The sequence below is a fragment of the Salvelinus sp. IW2-2015 genome, linkage group LG20, assembly GCF_002910315.2.
Source record: "Salvelinus sp. IW2-2015 linkage group LG20, ASM291031v2, whole genome shotgun sequence".
Classification (NCBI taxonomy): domain Eukaryota; kingdom Metazoa; phylum Chordata; class Actinopteri; order Salmoniformes; family Salmonidae; genus Salvelinus; species Salvelinus sp. IW2-2015.
Window position 1 is genome coordinate 10,526,016 of NC_036860.1, and position 17,982 is coordinate 10,543,997.

General features: G+C 44.2%; 1 protein-coding gene across 1 annotated transcript; it reads right to left on the reverse strand.

Annotated features, from left to right (window-relative positions):
- Positions 1 to 2,680: 2,680 nt before the first annotated feature.
- On the reverse strand, positions 2,681 to 8,740 carry LOC111980237 (leucine-rich repeat-containing protein 3B-like). Its single transcript, XM_024010921.1, has 2 exons — positions 8,183 to 8,740; positions 2,681 to 4,386 (listed from the first exon to the last, which is right to left on the reverse strand). The coding sequence occupies exon 2, from the start codon at positions 4,337 to 4,339 to the stop codon at positions 3,485 to 3,487; it is 855 nt and encodes a 284-aa protein (XP_023866689.1). The 5' UTR covers positions 4,340 to 4,386; positions 8,183 to 8,740; the 3' UTR covers positions 2,681 to 3,484.
- Between the last annotated feature and the right edge of the window lie 9,242 nt (positions 8,741 to 17,982).

A 17,982-nucleotide genomic window follows, 5' to 3' on the forward strand; every position in this document is an offset into this window, starting at 1 on the left:
GTGGGTACGCACGCACACAGGCACACATACACACCCACCATACATGTGCGCGCACACACACACACATGCACGCACGCACGCACACACACTTTCAGTTTAAATCACACACACTCATTCCTTGAAGCTCACATCATAAATAAAGAACAAGCTGTATTTTGACATGCAATCTCCCAATACAAACACCATCAAAGACAAGTTCCATCAAAGACATTAACACCACAAATACACAGACATTCATGAAAGCCTATGATGTACAGGCTCTGAGGTAATACACACAAACAGTTCATCTCGGACAACAGCACGTACAGAATCAGTGCCACTCAGAACACCAACGGAGAGAGCGTAAACGCACGCACGCACGCACACACACACACACACACACAGGTTTGCCGCCCCACTGACTGCACCACACGGACTGGATGCAGGTGTTCATGCTGCTAGCTAGTCAGTGGGATAACAAGGGGCTTTAGGAATGCATCTGAAGAAATAAGATAATGCTGCATCAAGCATGGAGCCCCTTCACAACTCCCACAGAGACAGTTCCTTTCAGAGAATTATATATTTTTATATATATATATTTTAAAACCTTTGATGCAACATAATATCATACACAGCTGGAGATTGAAATTAGATGCAATTAGTGGACTTGCTTACAGAGGTGAAATCAAGCAAACAGAACACAAAAGCAATTTAGGAAATGAGGGAGACAGAGGACAAAAGTTATGAGATCTAATCAGGAGCTGCAAACCGAAGCGTCATTCTCTCTGCTTCGTACTATCTTCCTTTTGTAAACAATGGAGCGAGTGTTGCATTGCAGAAGTAATCAGTGAAACTCCAAAGCTCATTCAGGGAGATGGACTAAGAGGACTTGTTCCCTTCACCTGCAATTAACCAGCTGGGGAGGAGAGAGTTTTGTAACTCTGAAAGGGTTGGATATGAGCTCAGAAGCAGTGTGTGTGTGTGTGTGTGTGTGTGTGTGTGTGTGTGTTCCTATACCCATCTTCTACTTTTCAGGAGTATGAGCTATTCGCCTAACACAATGCAAATGAGTCCTCAATTCTTATTAAACAACAATACCTTCCAATTGACTACAGTAGGTCTAACTACAAGACAATGAGCCACTTTACACTTTACAATCAAAAGCAGTCAGGAAATGTCTTAATTTCCCAGAGGACACAGCATTTAAAAATGAAGGTAGGAAATTTGCATTTCCTTCTCCTGAGAGAAAGCCTTCTCACTTAATACAGGGTGTAACTGAGGAGCAGAGCAATGACTCTGGTTTCAGTCACAGTGGTGACAGGGATGTTCTCAGACACCTGGACACTGTTTGAATGTCACCTATCAAGCATGCCTTACATCCAGGAGAGAGAGTGAGAGGGAATGTGTGTGTGTGTGTAATAATGTTCAGCTGAGAGGCTAGACTACCAATATGATAATGTTCAGCAGTAGGCTATACACTCTTATAAACTGGGTGGTTTGAGCCTTGAATGCTGATTGGCTGAAAGCCGTGGTATATCAGACCGTACACCACGGGTATGACAAAACATTTATTTTTACTGCTTTAATTACTTTGGTAACCAGTTTATAATAGCAATAAGGCTCCTCGGGAGTTTGTGATATATGGCCAATATACCACYGCTAAGGGCTGTGTCCAGGCGCGTTGCGTCGTGCTTAAGGATAGCCCTTATCCCTGGTATATTGGCCATATACCAAACCCCCTCATGCCTTATTGCGTAAATAGCACCCATGTACAAACATTCTCCTATTACAGTATGTATGGTAATGTGAGTGAGTGCATTTGTCCATGCAAATAAACACATGCTAATGAGGGTAATGTATCTGAGTCTGGTAAGGCTCATGACTGACATTTTTAAGATTGAACAGGCTATTATGTTAACTATATTTATTTGTGTGTGTGTGTGCGAACGACCTTCAGGGTTCAGCATCAGGTTGGTGGTGTATACGTCCCCATGGTCATTAAAGACCTCAGGATGACAGACAAACGCAAGGGAGAGAGAGGTTACCCCCATCTTCCCATCCTCCACGAATGAGCACTTAAGACAGACAGAAAGCAGACAGACTGTGGCTAGATACTGTACCAGGGTCAGAGGGCAGGGTTTTAATAGTTCCAGTAGGACAGGAAAACACCATTCTGTGTTTGTTCCCATCCTACGTCATGTGGCCAGGGGTGATCCCATTGCCCAGTTTCCAAACGTTGAGCAAGGCTCAAATCCATCATTTTAATTTCAGCCTGAGGGTGTGAAGTTTTACCGTGTGCTTTGTGGCCATTAGTCATGTTTGTGTGTGTGTGTGTGTGTGTGTGACAGAAGCCATATTTAGTGCAGTCTGTCCCTAAAGCAGATGAATAATTCTAAAAGACATACCTGTTAGTGAGATCAAAAGAATTCATGAGGCTTGGAGGAAATTGAAATAAGACTTCAGACAGTGAACTCTTTCTTATAAAATTACTTTTTGGACCCACTGATTGAAGTTGCGCACTTCATATTTCTAAACTAGTTTTGCCATCGTGCACTACGGTCTGTCAAATATCACGATTCAATATAATCAACACATTGTTCACTTAAAATGAATGAAAATGTGATATGTTCAGGCAGACTTAGTGTGAAATTAAACATTACATGCAATACAACTGTGAATAAATATGGTATTGTGGCCAAAATAAAAATGAAGGAGCATTTCATGATTTTATTCTTTCTGGTAAAAGGTTTGACGATTACATGGGGTTGTCATCCAGAAAATAAAGATCCAACATTCAATYAGTGCAGCTGCTGGAAYAACAATGCCGTCTCTGTTAAACTGCCAAGCACAGTATTATGACTAATATGGAGACATTTTATGACGTCATGCATTCCTGAATAACAACAAAACGGTGCCCTCGGCAGTCCATTGTGAAATAGTTATGCACTTGACAAACGTTCAATACCTCGTTGGAATTAAATCATTTTCAAATACAGAGTATCTTACATAAAGACCGAGACTGATTGGCAAGTACATTTTGAATATTCACAAATGTGTAAAATAATTCCTTGTTTCGTATAACAAACAGCTATGTGAGAAAAAAAATTGAATTTAATGGCCTTCATTTATCAAAGAGTGTGAATTTGTTTGAATGAAAATGTTACCGTGAGGTATTGTGTTTCCAGTGGATTACTTGTGATGAACAGGTTGAAAACTTGTACAGTACACTAGTATCCCGGTCTATTTCCAAGTTTGGGCATTTCCTTTTTTGATCCTTTTGAGGTGTTTGGCTGTTATTTCCTTTGTCTCCACCTGACTTAGGTAAATATATGTCAAATACTTTCAAATACTACAGGCTCGCTTGATTTAGCTTACCGACTACAATAGAATAGTCCCAAAGGTGCAAACTACCTCCTAGCACAACAATTAAGCTCAATCAAGCACATTTTCAGAATGTGAAAGTACTTGACAAAATGCATTTGACCCAGGTCTGGTATTTTACTTCTCACACCACTGTGCTGAGTGTAGAGGACTCCTCTGGTCTGTCCAGTTTGCTGGGAAGGGACTTGAGGTACTCCAGGTGTCTCCGTGCGTCTTCCTGGTTGTGCCTGACGTAATACACCAGGTAGGAGATGACCATGGCGAACCAGCCGAACATGGTCACCAGCATGGCCACGTCCGTGGTCCTCTTGAGCCCTGCGCACAGGTCCAGGTCGGCCGCCACCATGARGAAGGGCACCCCTGTATCTACGCCYACGTCCTTGGGCTCCGAAGTGTGGCACACCACGCCAGCCAGTGAMYCCGGWTCCAGGTCCAGCCGAGGCATAGCCACCTGGAGGCGGCAGTCACAGTGCCAGGGGTTGTGGGTGAGGTTGGCCTGGGCCCTCAGGCCCCCCAGGACCTCTGGCTCCAGGGTGGTCAGTCTGTTAGAGGACAGATCCAGGCTCCTGAGAGAGGGGACCAGACCCCGGAAGGCCCCCGGTTCCATCTGAGTTAGCTCATTGTGGGAGAGGTCCAGCTCGTTGAGCAAAGGAAGCCCCGCAAAGGCGTTGGCGGGGATGGTGGTGAGGAGGTTACCGTCCAGGTAAAGTCGGCGGGTGTCGTTAGGCAGGTCATGCGGCACCTCCGCCAGGCGCATGTTGCTGCAGCGCACCACCCTCCCGCCGTCTGCCGACTCGGAGCAGTAGCAGCTCTCGGAGCAGCCGGTGTTCGCCCCGTGGAGGCCCGCGGTGGTGGAGCTGAGTGCCAGGCTATGCAGCAGCAGGCATGCCACCAAGGAGTGGCACAGCAGCCATTCTGCCAGCAGCGGCATGGTGGGATACAGGCATACCCTCCTAGAAGTACACAGCCCCTGGACCATTAGCCAAGACAACCCTGCATAGGTCACAGCTTCACCAACCAGCCGGCCTGAGAGACAATGAGGAAAAATGTCAGGGAGAAAATAATGGAGAAAAGGAACGAGGACAACAAGTGATTGCAAATGACACTAATATCAGTGTGGCAGAAGCAACACAGAACCATCTCTGTGTGAGTAATCCTAATAGCCATACAAGTGCCACGTGTTATTTTTAACCKACTTTGATCCTGACTGGGCTAATTGTAATGAATTGGCACTTGTGTCTTGACGAACAGAAAATGACAAAACACAGCTGTAGTGTAGAGGAGGAGTGGGATAGAGATCAGCGACGCCGTCATCCGTGCATACAGATTACAGAGAAGGTGCTTCCTGCCAGTGCTGTGATGGAAGATGGAACTCTCATTGATTGGCATGTTTTTTCTCTCTTGTCCTACTTCAACGTTGCCGTGGAGTGACTTGGCATTACCACAATCCTGCTCTGATTCAGTGGAACTAGGGAGATTGACGCTCAAAAGATATATGGTCATGGTTATTTCAGATGGCAAAGTACTGTCAGCCTCTAATGGATTCAGAGTGAATATCTCTGGGCCTCTAGCACCTACCGTACAGCACCAACTCTGTTTGGATGTAGGCTATAGGCTACATTCAATCAGATGCGCCTTAACCTTTGATAACCGACAACTGCATAGCAGTATTATTGTTTTATGTAGGCAATGTCGGAGGTGGAACTGTGTTGGAGCTGTCCAATCAGCAAGCGGCTCCAGGCGACTATAGCGGYCATTGCCATTGGATGCACTGAGTTGCATTAGTAGAAATCCTATGCAAGTTCGACCAATGTGTGTGTTGTAATCGACAAATCGATTAGGCTGATATCAAACCCTTATTGATTAATTGAATGAGTGTCACTTTCTCGTTCTGAACTTCTAACACGGCGGGTGGGACTTAAGGACAGGTGTGGTTTCGTGACAATGACGACAAGGGCAGCCGCTCACCGATTCGACAGCGCCAACGCAGTTGCACCTCCAACATCGGCTAAAGAAAAGCAATAAAACTGCTATGCAGTTGTCGGTTACCGCGAGTTAAGGGCTCTATTCAATCTGTGTCGTTGAAGCGTTCCAGATTGTMGCGATAGAAAAGTAAAGGTCATTTCCGATTGGCCGACATATGCACATTGACCGTGAATGCAGTCTCCGCTAACACGGGAACTTTTCAATAGAGCCCTAATGCTGGAACTAATTGAATCTAGGCCTAAGTCTGTTTGGATGTAGGATGTAGGCTATATCTGCAACGGTAAGTAGGTAATCTTTGGTCCATTTAGTGTAAGTTCCTTTTGGGTCAATCAATGTAATGTTTCCGGGCCCATCAGTACTGTGCCCGACTCAGGTAATAGACTCTGGAGCAGCGCTGTCTGAGGCAGGCTGAGGCGCAGTAAATGCCACAGTCCAGTATCGTCTTACTAATCCTCTCTAAAGGCCACATAGAATGTGTTTCTCCACTGACACAAAACCCCAGAGAAAGTGTATGAGTTGGACTGGACGCTCACAGTTTCACAACTGTAGCCTAGAGCGGGTTTCACAAACTCGGTCCTGAGGACTCCCTGGGTGCACGTTTAGGTTTTTGCCCTACACAGCGAATTCAAATAATCAAAGCTCGATGAGAACAGTTACAGTACATTATGCCTGTACGCAACAGGCAGATCTGACGGGATATAAAGTTAGGAAAACCCTGGCCTAAACCTTAAGAGAGCTCTTATTCGTCGTAGGTTGGTTTTATGGATTCGTGCTTTTTCAGAATTGTAAATCTTGCACATTAAAATGGAAACATATATTCCTCCTGGAGTATTCACCCATTTACAAAACCAGCTGAGTCAAAGAAAAGACTGATAACCGAAAAGACATAAAACAGTAACTGGCATCTTTATATCRAACATGGCTCCCATCCAATCAGATTGGCCTGTTGCATAGGGGCATAATGTACTGTAACATAATGTACTGTAACATAATGTACTGTTCGTTCAGTTTCTGGGAAATGAGCTCTATCTGACCAGACAGACTCRACTTAGGCTGTTTTACAAATGACATAATCTAAGAGCGGCTCTTAAATTCACATTACGAAAGGCAGCACGTCTCAATATGAAGGATTGTGTCTCTTGTGTGTCTTCTCAGAGTCAGGGTGAGGGATGGCCGAGTGTCTGGGAGGCCTGAGTGGACCATATAACAARCGTATTAGTGGTGCCTGTCACAGCATGTCATCGTGATACAGTAAGTTTCCCTGTCTGAGTTGATCAGAAGAAGTCTGGTTTATTAGGGTTCTGCTGAATGCATAAGGAGGAGAGGGGCACAACCTAATAAAGAAAATGACGAGAGGCTAAACATAGCATCATTAACTTGACAACCACTAATTCCAAACGATACAGAACCCCAATTATCTAAGTGGAATGGATTGATACACTGTGTGACTGTACTATAGTGTGTGTACTACAGTGTGCGACTGTGTGTATGTGTGTGACCGAGAGTAGACTCAGTACTTTATTTACTCAGTTACATCCGTTTTTTTCCTAACGACTTAGCATTATATAGGCCAAGAGAGTATCGAAAACAAATGTTGCAGCTCTGCCATGCCACCAATGTGCTGGTCCCAATTGACTAACTCTCTCAGTTACTTACGAGTCCTGCAATAAGATACTGATTTACCACTGTATAAACTGTTAAAGTATAGTAAAAATACAGCCGAACCACAGGGCCTGGTGTACAATGTGCACTCACTGTCTGACTACAAGAATAACATTTGAATGCATTAGATTAGACTATCCTCCCAGTAAGTGATATGGGGGAACTTGGAATTATCGAGCGAAGGAAGGCCTCATGATGTTATCCTCTATTGATTCCTCCCTCCTCCTCCTCCTCCTCCTCCTCCTCCTCAGTGCAGTGATGGATATTCTCTAGTCATTGGTTTGACGTTCACATGGTTAACCTTTGTGCAATAGAAGAACCTGTCTCACGAGGCTTGCCGCTGCGAGCAGGGCTTACACAGTCAGAAACCCCTTTTCCACAGTGGACACAGCCTAGAAGTGTTATTGTAGGAATACTGGGAGAAGAAAAACAATATTCAGCTTGGTCCTAGTACATGATGCACGGACCCTCTACCCAAATGAGGGTTATTATAGCTGTGCAGTTACCAACTTTGGCTAAAGTATCTCTAATCTTCTGTTATGCATGTGAATTAGTTTCTCTGAATCCGTTCTTATTTAAAGTTCKTMTCAGCCGGACTGCCAGACATCACACAAAATCCCTTGCAGACAAAGTTCTAATACATTCAACTATTCAAAATGTGGGAACTTTATAAATCAKATATTGATATGGCACATATGAATGTACATAATCAAATATTAATGTACACAAAGGTAGGCCTACATTTACATGTCATTACTCTCCACAACATTAAGGCTAAATTGATGCATTCTGAATGTGCCAAAGGAATGAACCTTTGGCACATACAGTAGACTATTATGAATTCATTAGGCCACTGACCTAAATTGGAAGTTATGGATACCGCACATAAGTGATTAATGAGGAATATTGATATGTAGTTTACAAAATAATATCATATACCCCTTGAGATATGATAATGTAAGCTGCACCTCAATATTCCATCATGACAATGAAAAATGAAAAGGTCCCCAACAATAACGCAATACAATGTTTCAGACAACACGATTCCATATTTCTCAATGCAATATAACGTTACTCCTCCATGAAACTTTTGCTTCTTATGTATAAAGGACATATGCATTCATTCTATCATCAGATGTAAATGTAAGGCTGGCAAACATAAGAGCTTTCTTACCACTTCAGTTTTTGTTGTCCGGGAGGAGATCATTTGTCAGTACAGCATGCTTCACAGAACAGCGTCCATATCTCAGCTGCGATTACAGTACTCGCGAGCAATGCAGCGCAGCCCGAGAATCCGCGTCAAAAGCCCAATGGACTGGAGTCTGCTTACCAACATTCAATACCGATGGTTGTTGCCTCTCCYCTCCCCGCTATCTAGTTGTTGAAGAAATTAACACGACTGTAAATACAAAGAGGGGCACAGGGGAAATGGTCCCTTACCAAACCGTAACCTATTCTTGTCGGCTTAAATTGGAATATGAGCCGTCAAACGCAGGCACAGGGGCGTCGAAGCATCGCATCTCCTCACAACACATACACCGCCTGCTACAGTACATGGCTATTTGTTACTGCTGCGCTGTGCCCGTGAACCCACGTCGTGATTTCTTAGAGGCAGGAAACCTTTCCATGATTAATGTCATGCATAGCCTTCAAGGGAAGTGTGTAAAGGCTGAGAAAGCTAAAAATGTCCGGCGCTTAATTACGTTTCCCTAACAATTATCCGAGCAATACAATAGCCTATGGTCACATGGGAAGTAGGCTGCTAATGACTAATTAGTAATTGCTAATGGGGGGTTCCTAGCTGTTCGTCTCAGAGATAACAAGAATCTACAAAATGCTGACCTACCAAACTATAGACCATCTCTGTGTGCTTCCAAGTAGACATTCACATTTAGGAACAAAAGGTGCGATCTAGAACATAAAAGGGTTATTTGGCTGTCCCATAGTTCTAGGTAGAACCTGTTCCACAGAAGGTTCTACATGGAACCAAAAAGGGGTCTACCTGGAACCAAAAAGGGTTCTCCCATGGGGACAGCCAAAAACCGTTTCGGAAACCTTTTTTCTATTAGTGTAGGCCTCAGTCCATATGCAATGAGTGCTTCTTCAAACTGGACACTAAATGCAATATAGAATGTTATTGAATAGTTTGGAGTAGGCCTTGTCTCCAAGGAATGCTCCTTGGAGCCATGGAGCCAGATGCTGATGACAGGTTGCCCTATGCTGGGCTGCTGGCATCAACACCCCCAGCTTGGAGAACTGGGTTCAGATGACGGGGCCTTCAGTTGGTGGTGGTGGGAATGCGGAAGGTCGTTGGAAGACTGCTGCTGCAAAACAGCAAGTGAGAGACACAAAGGGTGAGTTGACATATAGAGTGGGTGGAACACATATTTGATACACTGCCGATTTTGCAGGTTTTCCTACTTACAAAGCATGTAGAGGTCTGTAATTTTTATCATAGGTACACTTCAACTGTGAGAGACGGAATCTAAAACAAAAATCCAGAAAATCACATTGTATGATTTTTAAGTAATTAATTTGCATGTGAATAAATCGACCTTCAGCCACACTGTCTGTCAGCCTTCGTAAAATAGGCCTAAAGAGTCCAGTTGTAGGCTAAGCAAAGACTCTGTTCTCAAAGGCTATGATCTCCAAGAGAGAGCAACATGCCTGATGTCTGATATGGCTGAAAWAGAAGGAGGAATCTCCAAAACGTAGAAGAATTGAAAATGTGTTTACGGAGGACATCCATTAAGTAGAGTGGAGAAGAGAGATGGATAGAGAGAGAAGACTCACTTGCACCTTTCTCAATGAACAGGAAAAAAAATAGAAATGAGGATAAAAAATGATTTAATGGAGCTTTTCTTACTTAGRGAGAAAATAGACAGAAGCGTGACTAAAGGAAGGTTAGCGCCAATATAGTAAGTCGCTCTGGATAAGAGCGTCTGCTAAATGACTTAAATGTAAATGTAAATATAATTCAATTAAATAAGGAGTGCAGATGTACAGAGTAGCAAGACAATAATATATTTGAAGGTGCTGAAAACAACGTCAGAAGAGAGGGTGTGAAAGGCAGGGAAGGAGGGGGAGGAAGGGAAAGAGGGAGAGAGAAGAGTGTCTTGAGGAAAATGGAACAAGGGAGAGGGGAGGGGGGATGGAGAGAGCTGTCAAATTCTTACTTGCTTCCTCAATCATTGTTGAGGAAGCACTCCTCATTGGAGGAGGCGGCCCGGGGAAGGGACCTTAAATCCTCTTCACTAATGCAAGGATATGATAGCTAGCCTGTTTTGCTAGCKCAGACTGAAATATGTTCCGGMATTCTTCCGATGGCATTGAGGAGTACACCACATCAGTCACTGGCTTCATCAATAAGTGCATCGATGACGTCGTCCCCACAGTGACTGTARGTACATACCCCAACCAGAAGCCATGGATTACAGGCAACATCATCACTGAGCTAAAGGGTAGAGCTGCCGCTTTCAAGGAGCGGGACTCTAACTCGGAAGTTTATAAGAAATCCCMCTATGCCCTCCAACCATCAAACAGGCAAAGCATCAATACAGGACTAAGATCCAATRGTACTACACCGGCTCCGATGCTCGTCGTATGTGGCAGGATTTTGCAAACTATTACAGACTACAAAGGGAATCACAGCCGAGAGCTGGCCAGTGACATGAGCCTACCAGACGAGCTAAATAACGTCTATGCTTGCTCAGGGCAAGTAACACCGAAACAGTCATGAGAGCATCAGCTGTTCCGGATGACTGTGTGATCCCGCTCTTCACAGCCGATGAGAGTAAGATCTTTAAACAGGCCAAGTCTAGGACCAAGAGGCTTCTAAACAGCTTCTATCCTCAAGCCATAAGTCTCCTAAACATCTAATCAAATGGCTACCCAAAAATTCTGGGTAGCCATTTGATTAGATGTTTAGGAGACTTATGGCTTGAGGATAGAAGCTGTAGAAGCCCCCCACACACACACATTCCTTACGCTGCTGCTACTCTCTGTTATTATCTATGCATAGTCACTTTAATAACTCTACCTACATGTACATATTACCTCAATTACCTCGTCTAACCGGTACCCCCACATATGACTCTCGTACCGGTACCCCCTGTATATAGRTTCGCTATTGTTATTTTACTGCTGCTCTTTAATTACTGGTTACTTTTATTTCTTCTTTTTTTTCAGGTATTTTTCTTAAAACTGCATTGTTGGTTTAAGGGCTTGTAAGTAAGCATTTCACTGTAAGGTTGTAATACCTGTTGTATTCGGCGCATGTGACAAATACAATTTGATTTGATAGTAACATTTTCCAATCCTTGTTTCCTCAATTCCTCTTAAAGCTCATTGGAGGAGGAGGCCCGGAGGAGGGACCTTAAATCCTCATCTCCATTGCAAGGATATGAAAGCTAGTAARATTTTCAGACACAGCCAGGGTTTGCAGCTGCAATACGGAGCCTTAAGAGAGCTAAAGAGAATCTGGTGTCACAGAGGTTGTCAGCGTGGAAGTTTGCTTTGCCTCAGGGCTGTTGATGGAGAGGACACATATGCTCTCTCTCACCCCTCAAGAACACATTGTCACAGCTCTCTGATTGTCCTCACASCACTCCTCAAAAGCAGTAAATTTKTTTCTGTCATTGTGCTAGATAGCCAGCAAGTGATCTCTCTTGCTCATTGTGCTAGAGTGCCAGCATGGAATGCAGTACTCAATAATCGTATGTATTTTGTATGCTTGGGTTAYGAGAGTTCAAGGCAATAAGAGAAAATGTTCTGCAGTGAAGTTTGTTATATTTTGGCTGAGCCTCTGTGTGTACATGTCTATCTATATAGACACCAGATCAGGCTGCAGTTTACATTTTCCATCTCTGCCCAACTTTCCCTGACTGCTGTGTGTCTAGTTAGTGTTCAGTATGCCTTGTCAGGCCTCTGACTGCAGGAGGAGTGTGATGGTTTTTAAAGGCAGCTCATTAAAGCTGCATGGTGTCTCCACCCCTGGTGTGTGTGTGTGTGTGTCAGCCCTGATGCCTTGCCCCCCCGTCCCTTGTCAGCCCTGGTTAGGTTCTGAGCCAGACACAGCTAGTTTTACTGCATGCTGCTGGGTGACAGGTCCCACACACCTGTAGCCAGGCTCACACATACACACACTTATGTATAATCAACGACACTCAGGAGAAAGCACGTACACACACACACATACACACACATTTGGTTTACTATCCTTGTGGGCACCAAACAATTGGTTTCCCATCGAAATTGACACACACAAAAATATGTTTTTATATAATGAGCCACTCTCCTCTCCCCCCATGCGCTCGAGAGAGAGAGAGAAACAAAATGTTCGAAACATACAACGAAGAGAGGAGGGTCAGTTTTCTGTAGGTATAATTATGTATTTCTCAACTTCCAATATTCATCTCAATAGCATCTATTTTACAACCAAGATATTTGAGATATGGAGATCATGGGTAGTAGCTAATAACTCCAACGTTCTTTTTTAGGACATTCAATTTACTGTTGGATGAATACATGGCTACAAGCAGTGGGTATTATATTTAGTGATAGCAATACGTTCATGTGTTTTTAGTTCTTCAGGTGTTAAAACCCAAATTAAATAGCCTATGATATTKGTTAGTGCACATAATCTTGTTTTATTTCAACCTTATTTTACCAGGTAAGTTGACTGAGAACACATTCTCATTTACAGAAACAACCTGGGGAAGAGTTACATGGGAGAGTAGGGGGGACGAATAAGACAATTGGAAACCCGGGATGATTAAATTGCATGAAGGCCAGATTGGGAATTTAGCGAGGACACCAGGGTTAACACCGCTACTCTTACAAAAAGTGCCATGGGTTCTTTAGTGACCTCAGAGAGTCAGGACACCCGTTCCATGTCCCATCTGAAAGACGACATTCCACACAGTAAATGTCCACAATAACTGCACTGGGATATTTTCATTTTAGACCGGAGGAAAGAGTGCCACCTACTGGCCCTACAACACACTTTCAGCAACATCTGGTCTCRCATCCAYGGYCTGACCAGGACCAACCTTGCTTAGTTTCAGAGGCAAGCCAACAGTGAGATMCAGGGTGGAACTCTGCTTAATTAATTGCAGTGCATTTGGAAAGTATTCAGACCCCTTGACTTATTCAATTATTCAGACGCTTTACTCAGRGTTTTGTTGAAGCACCTTTGGCAGTAATTACTGCCTCGCGTCTTCTTGAGTATGACACTACAAGCTTGGCACACCTGACTTGGGGAGATTCTCCCATTCTTCTCTGCAGATCACCTCAAGCTCTGTCAGGTTGGATGGGGAGCGTTGCTGCACAGCTATTTTCAGGCCTCTCCAGAGATGTTCGATTGGGTTCAAGTCCGGGCTCTGGCAGGGCCTCTCAAGGATTTTCAGAGACTTMTTCCGAAGCCACTCCTGCATTGTCTTGGCTGTGTGCTTAMGTTCTTTCTCCTGTTGGAAGTTGAACATTTGCCCCAGTCTGAGTTTCCTGAGCACTTTGGAGKAGGTTTTCATTAAGGATCTCTCAGTACTTCGCTCCGTTCATCTTTCCCTCGATCCTCACTAGTTTCCCAATCCCTGSCTCTGGAAAAACATCCCCACAGCATGACGCCGCCACCACCATGTTTCACCGTAGGGATGGTGCCAGATGTCCTCAAGACGTGATGCTTGGCTTTCAGGCCAAAGTGTTCCATCTTGGTTTCATCAGACCAGAGACTCTTGTTTCTCATGGTCTGAGAGTCCTTTAGGTGCCTTTTGGTAAACTCCAAGCGGCTGTCATGTGCCTTTTTACTGCAGAGTGGATTCCGTCTGGCCACTCTAAAATAATGGCCTGATTGGTGGAGATGGTTGTCCTTATGAAAAGTTCTCCCATATCCACAGAGGATCTCTGGAGCTCTGTCAGAGTGACCATCGGGTTCTTGGTCACCTCCCTGACATTACATTACATATAAGTCATTTAGCAGACGCTCTTATCCAGAGCGACTTACAAATTGGAAAGTTCATACATATTCATCCTGACCAAGGCCCTTCTCCCTCGATTGCCCAGTTTGGAAGGGCAGCCAGCTCTAGGAAGAGTCTTGGTGGTTCCAAACTACTTCCATTTAAGAATGATGGGGGCAACTGTGTTCTTAGGGACCTTCAATGCTGCAGACATTTTTAGGTACCCTTACCCAGATCTGTGCTTTAACACTCCTGTCTCGAGGTCAACGGACAATTCCTTCYACCTTATGGCTTGGTTTTTGCTCTGACATGCACTGTCAATTTGGGGACCTTTCCACACAGGTGTGTGCCTTTCCATATCATGCCCAATCACTTGAATTTACCACAGGTGGACTCCAATCAAGTTGTAGAAATATCTTAAGAATGATCAATGGAAACAGGATGCATCTGAGCTCAATTTCGAGTCTCATAGTAAAGGGTCTGAATACTTGTATGTAAAGTATTTTATTTTGAATACATTTGCAAAGAATCCTAAAAGACTGTTTTCGCTTTGTCATTAGGGGTACTGTGTATAGATTGATGACAAAAAATGATATGATAATTTCATTCATTTAGAATAAGGCTGTACCATAACAAAATGTGGGAAAAGTGAAGGGGTCTGAATTCTTTCTGAATGCACTGTACATACATAAATAATTAAGTATTTCATCTCTATTGAACAAAAATAAATCAGTAAATTCTGGAGTCCTATTTTGACAGTAAAATATAGCAACTATAGTCTAATTGTGAACCCAAAATACATGGCAATCATTGGATTATGTTGCACATCAAAATATCGTGAAACATGCGTTCCTGCTTGGACGTGTTAGATGAAACCACTTATTTCTTGAATTCCTCAGTCGTCTATATATTATACTTCTTCATAAAGCACTATGAATTACTTTATAAGAGAATGACTTGTGATTTGGGTCTGACCAAATTATGGGCTGGTGCCACAAACTGGTGTGTTTAAGGGCATATTCAATCAATTGCTATCCCAGTCTGCTGTTCCCACATGCTTCAAGAGGGCCACCATTGTTCCTGTTCCCAAGAAAGCTAAGGTAACTGAGCTAAATGACTATCGCCTCGTAGCACTCACTTCTGTCATCATGAAGTGCTTTGAGACTAGTCAAGGATCATATCACCTCCACCCTACCTGACACCCTAGACCCACTCCAATTTGCTTACTGCCCAAATAGGTCCACAGACGACGCAATCGCAATCACACTGCACACTGCCATAACCCATCTGGACAAGAGGAATACCTATATAAGAATGCTGTTCATCGATTACAGCTCAGCATTTAACACCATAGTACCCTCCAACTCGTCATTAAACTCAAGACCCTGGGTCTCAACCGCCAAACTGTGCAAATAGGTTCTGGACTGCCCCCAGGTGGTGAGGGTAGGAAACAACATCTCCACCCCGCTGATCCTCAACACTGGGCCCCACAAGGACATTCTCAGCCCTCCTCTGTACCTCCCTGTTCACCATAGACTGCGTGGCCATGCACGCCTCCAACTCAATCATCAAGTTTGCAGACGACACCACAGTGGTAGGCTTGACTACCAACAAGACAAGACGGCCTACAGGGAGGAGGTGAGGGCCCTCGGAGTGTGGTGTCAGGAAAATAACCTCACACTCAACGTCAACAAAACAAAGGAGATGATCGTGGACCTCAGGAAACAGCAGAGGGAACACCCCCCTATCCACATTGACCGGACAGTAGTGGAGAAGGTGGAAAGTTTTAAGTTCCTCGGTGTACATCACGGACAAACTGAAATTGTCCACCCACACAGACAGCGTGGTGAAGAAGGCGCAACAGCCTTCAGGAGGCTGAAGAAATTTGGCTTGTCACCGAAAACACTCACAAACTTTTACAGATGCACAATCGAGAGCATCCTGTCGGGCTGTATCACCGCCTGGTACGGTAACTGCTCCGCCCACAACCATAAGGCTCTCCAGAGGGTAGTGAGGTCTACACAACGCATCACCAGGGGCAAACTACCTGCCTCCAAGACACCTACACCACCCGATGTCACAGGAAGGCCAAAAGATCATCAAGGACAAACACCGACGCCACTGCCTGTTCACCCCGGTATGTATCATCTAGAAGGCGAGGTCAGTAGAGGTGCATCAAAGCTAGGACTGAGAGACTGAAAACAGCTTCTATCTCAAGGCCATCAGACTGTTAAACAGCCATCACTAACATTGAGTAGCTGCGCCAACATTACTGACTCAAATCTCTAGCCACTTTAATAATAAAAAATTGGATGTAATAACATAACACTATCACTTAACAATGCCACTTTATGTAATGTTTACATACCCTACATTACTCATCTCATATGTATATATCTGTACTCTATACCATCTACTGCATCTTGCCTATGCCGCTCGGCCATCGCTCATCCATATATTTATATGTACATATTCTTATTCACTCCTTTACACTTTTGTGTATGAGATAGTTGTTGTGAAATTGTTAGATTACTTGTTTAGATATTACTGCACGGTCGGAACTAGAAGCACAAGCATTTCGCTACACTCGCATTAACATCTGCTAACCATGTGTATGTGACAATAACATGTTTTGATTTGAACTAAAAGTAGGTGGCACCAGTGACATCAGTGGAAAATGATAGTCTGGAGGCCTGTAATAGTAATTAACACGTAGGATAGGTGTTGATTCAGGTGAACACATATGATAGGCACTCATTTGCAATATAGCCTAAGGCCTAGATTCAATCAGATAAAGTGTTAACTGCAATGGCCGCATAGCTGATGTTTTGCCGGTGTCGGAGGTGTAACTGCGCTGTAGCTGTCAAATCGGGGCGCAGCTGCTCTTGATTATTGTCGCACAGCCACACCCTCCCACTCACATTTGAAGAAAGTTTAGGCGATATATAATTAATGACGCTCAAATAAAAAATGATTCAACAAAAGAATGTATCAGCCTATTCGAGTTGTAGATTAACATCTCAGATTCCAGTATTCGAAAATGTAAACATGGGATTTCTCTTCATGCGACGCCATGCAGCCAATGGCAATGTCCGCTTCAGGTATAATGCCAGGAGGTGCTTGTGGATTTGACAGCCTCTAACACAGTTCCACCCCCACAACGCCAAAACAGCTTTGCGGATGTTGGCTAAAGTGGATCTGATTGAATAGAGCTCTAAATCGTTAGCTTGGCTTTTATAACATAAGGTTTAAGCAGACAGGCAAGACAGACTGACAGAGAACAAGAAAAAGCACAGAGTGACAGCTGGCAAGATGCTGAGACAGACAGACAGCAATAACAGGGAGGCAAACAAAATGGCTCGTGCAGAGGCCCAGTTACAGTGGTGAGTTGAATCTCCAGCGGGGTTTGAACATATTGTATTTGTTTTAAATATGAGCTTGTTAAAAAAGATGAGGGGGACCTTGTCTCATGAGTCACTGGTACATAAATGTTGGAAACTCTGTACTGTGCTGCCAAGGTTATGTGTCAGCACTACTGCTTGTGTCTAAGTCTAACTCAGAGTGGATGCTGAATGTCAGACAGAAGGCTCAATCCTGGTGTAGATTGAGGTCTGTGATAAGGTCTGGGCAGTGGCTGACAGGGTCTGGGTCAGTCCGGGTGAGTTGGTGGCGCGAGCAGTAGTCGGGGCTGGTGTGGATAAAATGCCAAGGCTGAATTCTTGTCCCTGGCAAACAGTATGGAGAGTAAAATAGTTGTCTCTGGAGTGGGTCCAGGTGGGACCTTTTGTCGTTAGGCAGCCTTTTTTTCTTCATGTCTGCTGTTCTCTCACCTAGTAATGCAGCTTTGTGCTCCAGACAGTGTGTGTCGCCAGGCTGGAGGAGAAAATCCTCAATAAATAACACCAGTCGAGTGGGTTTCCCTCGGAGGCTGTCTCGCTGCTGCATGTCGGCCACTGCACCGATGCTATTGTAGGGGACCCGTGTGTGTGTGTGTGTGTGTGTGTGTGTGTGTGTGTGTGTG